The sequence below is a fragment of the Mchenga conophoros genome, linkage group LG2, assembly GCF_057382185.1.
Source record: "Mchenga conophoros isolate Kocher_MC1m ecotype Shallow Benthic linkage group LG2, M_conophoros_male_GT1.1, whole genome shotgun sequence".
NCBI lineage: Eukaryota > Metazoa > Chordata > Actinopteri > Cichliformes > Cichlidae > Mchenga > Mchenga conophoros.
Window position 1 is genome coordinate 37,322,743 of NC_140527.1, and position 12,380 is coordinate 37,335,122.

General features: G+C 37.5%; 1 protein-coding gene across 5 annotated transcripts in view; it reads right to left on the reverse strand.

The window, feature by feature from the left end:
• The window catches only part of diaph2 (diaphanous-related formin 2), a 378,094-nt gene that overhangs the window by 162,040 nt on the left and 203,674 nt on the right, over positions 1–12,380 (reverse strand). For all 5 annotated transcript variants that reach the window (XM_085244737.1, XM_085244745.1, XM_085244766.1 and 2 more), the window contains 2 exons: positions 7,280–7,381; positions 2,705–2,799 (listed from right to left, as the gene is read on the reverse strand). In XM_085244737.1, coding sequence (XP_085100863.1) covers positions 2,705–2,799; positions 7,280–7,381 — 197 coding nt within the window. The remainder of the gene's footprint in view (positions 1–2,704; positions 2,800–7,279; positions 7,382–12,380) is intronic.

The following is a 12,380-nucleotide window of genomic DNA, read 5'->3' on the forward strand; positions in this document are numbered from 1 at the left end:
TTTTGATTGTAGTTCAGTAACAGTAAATGACTGGTGTAAAACCAATAGCATGTACACTTTTGCTAAGAAGAGCAAGAAGCAGAAGGTGAAGATGAAGAATACGATGAAGAAAGTTTACTAATAATGTTTTTATTGTTGTTCTTGTTGTTGTTACTCATTTACTTTTGAAAGCGTCCTTGCTTTATTTTATGTGTGTGCATCTGTCCAAAAGATAAATGGTGATTGGCGTGTGGCTGAAAGTGGGTGGTGAGGAATGATTAATCAGCATAATGAATGTGGATAAGCACTGTGCAGATGGAGCCCACACTCAGGACTGTGTCACCCAGCAGGGAGTCTTTTTGCTTCCCTTCAGCGCCTCTGCACAGTTTCAACTATAGCTATAATTGTATTTGTTGGGCATGTGTTGCTTGCTGCCTCGTTTAATTTGCGAGCTCATTTCTGCACGCTTTTGCTTTATAATCACCTCATTCATATTTCAGTAGGATGGTTATCTAAGTATACAATTAGCAACATTTTCATGTAAATAAAAATTTACGCATTTGTTTTGCTTCCCTCTCTTGCCAAACATTATTGCAATGTACCATTTGCAGCAAATCGTGCTTTCAGTCAAACACAGTTTAATAAGTCCTCGAGCTTCACATTTTAACCACTACATGACATGCGCTTTGAGCTGTCTGTGGGTTCAAACTGATTTTTAATACCTCAACCTTAATATTTAAAATGAACTTCATTCTCATAAAATGAGAATGCATCAGTGTTATATCCATGCATTAAACAATTGCATTGGATTTAGTTAAAAGCTTATATTCCACAATAATAGAATATGTATGCATTGTCACCCACTCAAATTCTATTTATACACCATATATAAAGGCTAGTAAACCTCTAATGTAAGAGAATCATAATTTAATTAATTCAAAGCAAATTCAAAAGAGACATTATATAACATTAGCATAACAGCAGGTGAATTAACAGAAGAAAGAATTGTTAATAACTGGGATGCTATCCAAACTGTTCCGCCTGAACTTTCTACTTCAGACCATGCAGACCATTATTTAACCAGCAGTGACATACATGCCAGATGTGTGCCCCTTCTGTACCAATAAGTTAACCCGGTTGGTCACCCTGGCTCCCCCTAGATTTCATGACATTAGCTTGGTTTTCAGATGCTCTTACTGAGTCATACGCTCATTCTCCTAAGCCCCGTTGAGCCTTTTTGTTAGAAACCCCACTGTCCTGCTTCACATTGAATAAAGAGTAAAATGGAGAAAGTAAATGGGGACAATAAAAAACCTCTTTCTAGCTGTTTGAATGCTGAAAAAGCTACATATGACTAACCCTGAGACATTTCTCATTGGTGTATTTTTGCTACATTCAGCCACGATTTGTTCATCACATCATATGTGGTGCTGTGTGTACTGGCAATGTGTTAGTACTTTCCGCCCCAAAGAGGAGGGATGTGTGTCCTCTCATACACACCCTATGGCTGTACTTTCACCTAGTCAGTTTAAGGGTTGATTTTGCAGGATTTACATTAGTTGATGTACAAATTGTGCAAGTTTTGGTGGTAAAGGATATATACTGGTATATACAATATACCAACCAGAAGCAACATTAAGACCACTTTCAAGTGAATTGAATAACATTAATCACATTGTTACTTTGCACAGCTATACTGGGGAAGTTTTTTCCTGGGAATTATGTGGGCGTTATGTTGGCACATGTGCTCCCTTACTAAACATTGGTGCAAACCAAGTAATCACCCACCTCCACACCACAGCTGCATTCTGAGACCACACTAGAACTTTAACACAAAAGCAGTGTGATCCAGCTCATTGGCCAGGAATGACTTGAGGAACACATGACACTGATCTGACTGAGCATCTACAGGATGTGTCAGAGCAAACGCAATCCAAAGAAGCCCACCTCACAACCACAGGACCCAATAGATCAACTGTCCCAATGCCAGACACCACAGGACACCCTTCGAGCTAGTGGGAACTTTTCCCCCTTTCTCTGGACCTAAGCTTGAAATCAGCAGCCACTTCAACAATGTCCACTCCTGGTTGTCAAGTAAAGAAAAGGGGGGGGGGGGAAAGACTTCTGTACACACTCATGCACAGAAAGCAGTGTATCACTGCCAAGATTATACTGAAATCAAATGTTCTATTTGCTACTCACCCCTAGGGTACACACCTCCTACTGCAGAAATAAAACAGTAATAAAAGCCAACATGCTGCTTTACTCACAAGGACAGTGCAAGAAATGTTAGTGCAGATTGAGGCTCAGGCTGCACAGTGATGCATCTTCACCTCAAGTGCATCCACCTTGTTTTCAATTAATGGTTTTTTTTTGAGACAGTGAAAAATAAAATAGAAAAAAACAAGTAGCCTTTAGAAAGCTCATTAATCACGGTTTAAAACAAAGACAAGACGAGATGGGGGTGGAGTTGAGGAGACTTTGCCAAGCCTTCACCTTCTCCATCCATTGTAATAGGATAAAGGGTGGGTCTCTATGGTCCACATGAAAATGAGACGACTGACTTGTGCAAAAAAAAAAAAAAAAAAAGAGACCACACCAGGTCTCCACACACACAAAGTTCACACATTTTTTAGAAACTGCAAAGTAACAGAGAAGGGTAAAAAAGAAAGGAAAAATGGGGGGAAGGGGGGTACTTACGCACCACACTGAGTATCAGTCTTACCTGGATGAGTGATTCACTCAGTCTCTCCTCGTCTACCTGGAGCACAATGTCCCGGATCTCTTCATAAGGCAGGCGGAACGAGCCCAAGAAAATTGCTGTTGTGATGTAGACAGAAAAGAGTCATTTCCTCTCCCTTTTTTATTAGACTGCAGGCTTCAAAGAGACATTTCAGCACAAAATGACCACAGACCTAACTTTCCACTTGGAAAAACTAATGCATTTTAAGCCTTTCGACTGGATAGTCTGTGTCACAAAAGCTGGACAGGAAAGAAAAATCAAGATTTAACAACAACACGTAAAAGAGTGACAGGTAATAATAACAATACTAATAATGAGAATATTTTTAATTAGCTGTAGGAGTGTTTGTGTCATGTGAACAGCTACATGCTTTTGTAAGGGTGGATACAAAGGTGCCCAGTGAATTTGCCTCAGGGCAAAGCCTCATGGCTGTTTCACACTCCAGGTGGGGTGGCTACATTGAAAAGTGGAGCTGATGGTGTATCCAGGTGGAAGTCACACATGGAGGTTTGGTAATGAGTTGGAGGAGAGTCACTCAACAGCTGCTTAACTACTGAAGCACTGGGACCTGATGTCTGTATGTGACGTGCAACAGAGAAGGAGTGCGTCCTTTTTTCAGCTCTTCATAGTCTACTGCTACTTAATATACAGAGTATTTACTGCGTTTAAGTCAGTCAAAGCATAACACGCCGTTGCTATCACTTTGATTTACGATATAGTGTTGTAGAGCTTTAGTCCCATAACATCTAGCATCATTTTCTGGTTTCACTACATAATATACCTACCTTTCCTCAGCTCAACATTTTTTGTCATATAAAGCACATTGTCTTTGCTTTGTATTGCCTCTTCAATAGACCTACAGCTGGATATTCAGTACTGAGTTCTCTTAAGAGTCGCCCTTCATAGGTCATATGTATTGGATACTAGGACACATTGGAGATTCAAAGTGAGGGAAACGTAGATGGGAAGGCAAAAAAAAAAGTTCCAGGCGGAAAATCCAACATTTGGTGCTATCAGCTTGCACCTGGTTCTTATTTCCTGTGATGGTGTAGGTGTAGGTGTGTTGATGAGATTCAGCAGCACAATGCCGTTTTGGTGCACAATTTAGCAGAAAATTGCACCTGCACATTCCCCCATGAGGATTAGTATGTATGTGTTTTTCCAGGTGCACTGAGGTGTATTTTTCGTTTTAGTTTGTATACAAAGGAGCTTTGCATTACTGCATTACTGATACGGGAATCAAACATCTGATTCTTATGTTCCATTTTCTGTACTGTTGAAAAGGGATAGAAAGCGATACTATAAGTGATACTACATCTATAGAGATACAACAGCAAATGTAGTAGACCACGCAATGTACGGTTTATGGCATAGCTGCTCTAAATGAATAGCATTGGTAATTATCAAAATCATTTTATGTTTCTGTAACGGTTAATCCGCCAGCATGTGGAAGCACTTTAATCGACATGACATTTTTAATGCTGTGATATAATTACTGTTGTTATCCATGAATTTTCAAATCAGAATCAGAATCAGAATACTTTATTCATCCCGAGGGAAATGTACTGTTTTTCAAAAAAATATAAAAAAAGGGAAATACACATCATTATTTTTTTATTAAGGCGTCAAATTGAAGTTATTTATTTTCCTGAAAAGAAAAAAATAGTTTGAATAGTTGAACGTTATGCTCGATGAATTAATTTGAGCAATATAAACATGAATTCTGTTTGTCTAATAAGTAACAATATGATTTTTAGCTTTAAACTCATTTTTGACAGATTTTTTAAATATCTGTGTTTTCTTGGTTTTTATGAAAGGTGGTCTAATAAATTTATTAAGTATCGTAGCTCTATGCTGAGTTTTTTTCAGTCCTTTTTCCCTTTCAGGAAATACAAGAACGCAGGGTTTGTATCTCCTCTCACAACACTCTCTCACTGAGGCAGACCCCACCTCTAAGTGTCCCTCTGGACTTAAATCTCTCAACTCTCTTCTCCAGCAAGAATAGAGACAAAGTGCACATGAAGATGTTAAAATTGCATGTATAGTAAAAAAAAGTAGTGAATATAGCACACCAGACTCTGACAAAACCTAAATATCTCCAATGGAAGTGAAAACAGGTGGCATGCTGCCCTGCAAGTTTACTTTCTGAAATGCTGTTTGTGCATTAATTATTTTTGTGGAAACAATTGGTTTTCAATGGTTTCTAGTTCTAAGCAGAACTGCAGGAACTCTTCACTGAGAAACCAGTTGGTACATATATCATCCCGTTTTAATACATGAATTCTTAAACATTATATATAAAATATATATTTTTTATATTTTTTTATATTTTAATATTTTCTTGCCCGTGTAATCCAGCTTTATTTGCTAATTTTAAATTAAGCATACATTTTATGTCGGTTTTCCATTTATTAATTCTCTTTATACAGCTGCTACATTGTGCACAAGCTGTGTTAAAAAAAAAAAAACCAGCGGCAGAGAAAAGTGATAAAAGAGAGAAAAGCATTGTGCCGAGTACTTTTTTGTTCCAGTTGGGGAAGTATATTGAGTAGGAGATTTACTACTCTTGAAGCACCTGACATACTGAATAAGATTAAAATTCATATGAACTGTAGTACATTGTCTTGACAAGCTACTGTAATTATTATTAGTAAGCTAACTAAGTGTAAGCCTTATTTTTAAAAATCTGTTTACGTTGCCTTTATGAGTTTATTAAATTCAGTTTCAGGCCAGCATATTCTCTGTAATAAACTCTCTTTTCCAAAGATGAGTGATTTCTCGATCAGATAGATTTATATAAAGCACTTTGAGTGCTCAGAAGAGTAGAAAAGCGCTATATAAGAACCAGTCCATTTACCATTTACCTTTTTTTTTTTATTATTTTGTTGTTTCAGCAACATTAAATCTAAAAACTGTAGTTTTGAGTTAAAATATATATTCATGAACATTTTTTTGTATCGAAAAAATACCGAACCGTGACACCAAAGTATCGAACCGAACCGTGAATTTTGTGTATCGTTGCACCCCTAATATATATATATATATATATATATATATATATATATATATATATATATATATATATCCATCTAAGGCTAAATACCGGCACAAGACCGATAGATGACAAGTACTGTAAGGAAAAGTTGAAAAGAACTTTGAAGAGAGAGTATATACATATATACATATATATATATATATATATATATAGTTTAAGATTTTAGGGCTACACTATGTCAAAGCTTCTATACATTAACTGCAACCCCCCCAAAAAATGTCTATGCAACACCATTTAAGTCTTAAGACCATTATTGCAAGGTGTGATGTATACATTCAGTACAATAGCAGGCCACTGTAATGAACAATTTTCTTAAACATTAAGTAGTAATTTAACTTTGGTCAACTTCTCTCTTGTATTTAAAATATTTGCAATATGAAATGTTAAAGAACATATGTTAGTTTTTCATTGAAATTTGAATTTACTAGCTTTCAGCTTTTCATGATTCTTAAACAAGGTTCATATGTACATTCAAATAATCAAAGAGTTAATTTCTCTAATTTGGGCTGACCCTAAAGTCAAAAGCCAACATTAAGCTTAATATAAGTTCAAATGATCAGACTTTGGTCCGCATGATTGCTATACCACAATACATAACATGGTATTTACATTACAACTACCTACATATCTCAGTCACCGGACCTTCAAAACTACTAAACATCAAAACTGTAAAGGGAACTCAGAGGCACGCACAGAATATGATCTATGATGCTGTAGTATGTGTCAACGCGGCTCAGGAGAGCTGCATAACTAAGTACAACAACATGCTTCCAACCCATTTCCTTCCTGAAGGTGAGGTTTTCTACACTCTTATTTTTGCCTCCTGTCAAATTCAAAGCCCATCTGCTTGTTATATAATAAAAGATGGCAGTGACACCTATCATATCAACATTGTCACAGCCCATACAAGGATGCAATGACGTGCAATGACAGAATCATACAAATGCAGCAAACAGGCTTCTGTGTTTCAAACTTGTGCTCAATATTTAGCAAATTTAAGTAATTTATCACATCTCTATTTATGGAATATGTCATCACTTGTTTACAATTCTCACCCTTTCTGCTTAAATAACAACAGTGTAAAAGACACATGTAAACAAATGAGTGGACTGCGAGCTATATTATACCAAATCTTTCAGACAGGCAGATATGCTAACAAGCATACACACTATTTAAGAAGAAGGAGTAGGAGTTCTGTCTGTTTTTTCTAGATCATTTGCATGTTAACTGAAGAGCAAAATAAGAAGAAGCCTGGAAGGTGACTTAATACACCTGTACTAGGTAAACAGGCTACTCGCGGCCACAAGTGATTTTAAACACCTACATGTAATTTCAGTATTCAGTTCTAACAAAAATGTGCTTTACAAATCAAAAGGCTTGGACGCAAATAAAACACTACATACCAATTAAAAAAACTCAACAAAACACCATCCTTACTGAGGAAGAACATTCAGTTATGGTTATGGTTCATTTCTGTAGGACAAATAACTGCATCTACTTACAAAGATTCTGTGCAGTCTTGGCATCCAAGATACGAAGCTCTTTTGCCTTTTTCTTAAATTGTGGCACTTTTTCTTCATTTTCATCCTTCAGGTCTTTTCTTGCTGCAATAAAAAAAAAGAAATATTACATACGTAGATATATAGATACATAACATAAGAAATACTCATTTTGGGGACAAGAGCATACTATTAAGCTCAATTTTGAAGCTAACTGCAATCACCATTATATAAAAGCAAGAATTGAATGACATTAAACAACATTTTTCCACCATTTCTCAAAACATAGAAAAAGAATTAATTTACATACATTAGAATCTCAATGCATATTAAAAGTAAGCGTACAGGACAACATGCGTTAGATGCCAACAGATGGCATAAACCAATTAAAAACCATTGCTTCAGTACCCGGAAAGTAGTATTTTGGTCCTGCATCTTTTTTCTCTAGACAAAAGGCAAAAGCTAATCAGCTACTGCTGAAACATTTGGCAGGTAATCTAACTGATCAGCCTGTGATGTATTCTACACTTAATGTGAAAACCTAAAATAAATGACTGAAGATATACGAAACAGTCACACCGATTCTAAATGTGTTACATTAAATAAATAAACCTTCAATAGGTAAAAATGTTCACAAATGTGCATGGTTTTGCCATTTTATACACATAAGCAGCAATACATGGAAACTCTACAGTGGAACTGATTTGAATGCATTGCTTTCTGCAGTCCTTAACATATGTCATATAAGGTTGGTGATAGGCAGAACTGATTGATGTTAGCAACCTTAAACATAAAAGTGGAACTACATAATAGGCAATATAATCATCTGCAGCATCAGAGGAAAGTCTTGCAGACAACTTTCCTATCTTCATTTGCATGTGCCAACACTTTTGTCATTGTGACAGTGGGTAGATGGTTGATAAGCACCGCTCCTTCCCTTAGGCCCTGCCTGTTAACTTCCTAGAGCCAGGAAGATAATTGTGTTAGCCCCCACAAATCCCAAAAAATAGTATTAAGTCTGTGACTGAACACAATAGACGAATTTGTCTAAGAATGAAGAGACCCTATGTTTTCATAATGGACAGATTATTGAGTCTGCACACTGGGGAAACACCACAATAACAGTACTGCAGTAACACCCAATTTGTCTAAAAACATGAGCCTGCAGGGGACAGAATCATACACATGCTACTCCTTTTTTCTACTTTGTTTGGCAAACTAAACTCTTTAAATGTCATGATGAATTATTTTTATGAATTTATCACCTGCTGGACTTTAAATGCTCAGATGTGTTTCAGAAAGAAGAAATCTGCTCATGATCAAAGCATTTTAACCTCCTGGGACCTGCGTCCACATATGTGGACATCACATTTTGGGTTAATTAGACTAAAATACTCAATTTTGCTCTACAAGGGCCTGAGATCCACTTACGAGGACATTATGCTGCTACTGTTCTATCAACATTTTAAATGAATATCCTCATTTGTGGCTCTGATTTTTCTTAAAAACAAAAATAAGATAAAAAGAAAAAATCTGGTAATTCTTTGTTTTTACATTCATCGGGCCCCAATATGCCCAAATATCAAAGAGAAATTAAAAATGCTGCCGTGGAAGAGTTCGGGCCTTAGGAGGTTAATGTTTGTCTCAACTATGTTATTGAAGCTGGGGAAAAATAGCATAACGGTAGACAGCACTATCACAATTATCAAATGTCCAAAAAGTCCAAAATAATAAGACCAGTACCTAATAACTTAGTTGGCTGTGAGATTTCACAGAGAATTTGCTAATACTGAACGTAATTCTACTTTATTCATACAAAACAAGCCTCTGTGGTGGAATTCAGGTGCACTGTCAGACAACTTTAACACCTGTGTCCACCTAAATCTGTTAAACTGTAATTACAGTACAGGAGAGACTTCAGAATAAAAATGCAGCAACATGAGAAAGAAGATTCCTTAGATCCTTCGCTCTCCCCCAGTGGTTTATGAGAGGCAGCACACTTTGTTGCTAATCATCACAACTGCTCAGTTTAAGCCCAAGGTGGGAGTCTCCCAGGAAATCTAGAACAAACAATCTGCTCCCTCAGCGCAGGCTTGCATATTTGAAGAAAGACTCAAAGAAGCAACATCTCCTGGGCAGCCAGAAGAAGGAATGCTAAAGGCACCTGCCTAACTCAAGTGCTTTCAAGGACGCACATGACATTTGGGATGCAGTTGTTTACTACTGGTAAAACGCTGTACCTATAATACAAATGCTACACAAAGTATTATGGTTTGATTTTCTGTCAAAAATAATAGCGTGATCCTTCAGGAGGCTGTAGGACACAGCACTTTAACTTGCAATATAATACACGAGTGTGCACATGCCAACAGAAAGGGTGAGACGTGGGACTTGAGAATTCATAAATGCATTTAGGAAGAGGATGTTAGCCAATTCATTAGTGGCTGTGTTTTAAGTGTTTTACACAAGGCACAACCCTCATACATACTTGCAGTTAAGTTAATGTCATAAGAGAAAATCCCACTTTATTTCAATATTTTAATGGATAGTGTTTTAGTTTAATCTTTGCCAGGAAGGTACCTTTATTAACAATTACAAGTAATTAGGAAGAACGCAATAGCACTACTGAAAAAGCCAAAAGTAATAAATGACTGTTCTACAAAGTAATTAAATAATGAAATTATTTTTATTTTACTGTACTACTGTACACTGTGTACTAGTAACTAAAAATAATTACTAATATCTATCTATCTCTCTCTCTTATGTCATGCCAGAACGTCTGAATTCCTCAAAGAAAACAGACGCAAAAAAAAATATTAATGAGTTAAAAAACAACAAATCCAATATACAGTGCAGGGCCAGTAACCAACAAAGAAATCATCCTTCATTTCCTATGTGGCACGAATAAAGGATCTGAGGAGGAGGAAATAAATAAATAAATGAAAATACGAGGAAACAATGCCCCATAGACAGAGAGCAAACTGAGCCATGAGGAGGCTGCTTTTTGGCACCAAAGTGTTCTTTTCAACCTCCACATTTTCCACACGGCCTCTTGAATCTCTCATTTCAGTACCTCAAATTCTCAACAAGGAGATCCCGGCCATTTTGGTCAGTGCCTTAGCTGTCTTTACCCTAGTCCCAAGAGCCTTGTGCTATATCAAATTAAACATAAAAACAGTGCCCTCTATAATATGAAACAGGCATATTTTTTTTTCTAAAACCATCTATACGGCTCAGAGCTCTCCCACTGGGCACTGAGTAGTGGCATCACTAGGCTGATTTCTGCAACAGTATTTGCTGGCTGACTCAATTATGCCACATGTCACATGTTTCCTCTGGGCACTGCATGTGGACTGATGGGCCCTGGAGGGCTTGCACACATTCAAGCTGCCACACTAGTTGGAGTCCCAGGTGTGTGGGGAGGATGACTATAGGTGGCATATAACCAGATGGTTGGCCGCAACAATAAAGAAGTTCTGTACATGTGTTCAAAACACAGGAGCTGTCAGATAGTTACTAAATATTCCAAACTCCACATGGCTTGAGACAAAGTTACATTTTGACAAAAGTTTTACTTTTTATTTCCACCAAAATCCAACTTTGGGAATGTGTGTGACTCCTTTTCTGCCAAGAAAGCTTAACGTGTAGGGCCACAGCAGCTGATCAAACCCTGTGTCAATATTTAGACGTGTTTTATTACTTGCCCAGTGGCTAAAATGTAATACTTTCACAACAATGACATCTTTCATGCACACAGTTATATTTGTTAATGGAATCTTTCAAGCAATCATGCAGCGAAGCACCATTTGTGGCGGGAACAATGTTGGAGGTTTCTTGGCAGCTTGTTGGTTCCCTCGCTTCTGTGTACAATGGAGTCCTATCACATAGATGCATTATTTCTGTGTCAGGCAGTCAGATGAACACGTAGTGATAACAGAATTCTAATTAAAAGCTAATATAATCATGTAATTATTGCTATTTGGTAAAATTGGGCGATGGTCTGGGTGAGGAATACATTTTTCATCGAGAGTACTCAGTTCATGAAAGAAGGAAGAAACGTTTATTGAAATTTGCACCCTACTGTACTATCTAAAGCTCAACTTTCAGGAAGCTTATTCTTGGGCCGTATTCTTCTCCAAGGCAAACAACAGGGTCAAATGCTTTTGACATGACATGGGTTGTGTAAGTTTAGTATGGAAAATGTACCAGTGAAAAGTAGTTTTAATTCACATGGATTTGTTGTTACATCTTAACTTGCAAGGCTGAAAAGATTTGAGAAGACTGTCGGGGAGGAAATGTTTTGAAATCATGTTTAAACAAAACACATGGAAATTCTGCTGGCGCCAGCAGAACCACATGAAGAGAATCCTCTGGTGACTGTAATTGTAACACATTACATTAACTGAGGGGGAGTTAAAGCTTGCTCCATGCCAAAAGGAGTCACCAAATTGATAGAGGTTTTAACGAACAAAATACGTGAATGTTTGAGCAGGAAAAAAAACGACTTGGCCTATTAAAGATGACTTGGCTTCCATGTTAAGCCTTCTCTGTGGGCCTTGGACTGAGGTATACCCTTGGGAAACTCTGTGATAACAAGAGTTCTCCAACACTTGGATATCCAGTCTGTTTGCTGGCCCAGAAACACTATCCTGGGTGCCTTCCATGCAATATCTCCCTCAAGACGTCCATAAAACCCAGGGCATTACAAAGCTAAACACTACCACATGTTCACTTCCGGACACAGACCATCCGGCTGAGCCCCAGCACCAGTCACCAGAAAATAAGCGGGCCTTGAAAAGAAATAACAGAAAACTGCAGATGACAGGTCTTCGACAAACATATTTAAAGGCAAAAGAACACAGAGTGGAACAGGCAATGTGGAGTCTGGTCCTCTACAAAGCAATTTATTCCTTCAAATGTGCAATCTGCCTGCAAACATGTGCCCTGTCCTCCATCTCAGGGACTCACACTGAGGATTGAGCTACTGGAGAGCTGCCAGTTTGTCTAAAGGAGATGCATTCTGAGGAAAAGTCACTGGCCTCAGTCACAGAAAAAACAATTCCACAGAGGCGTGGTGTGTACACAGATCGCGAAGTAGCCAGCA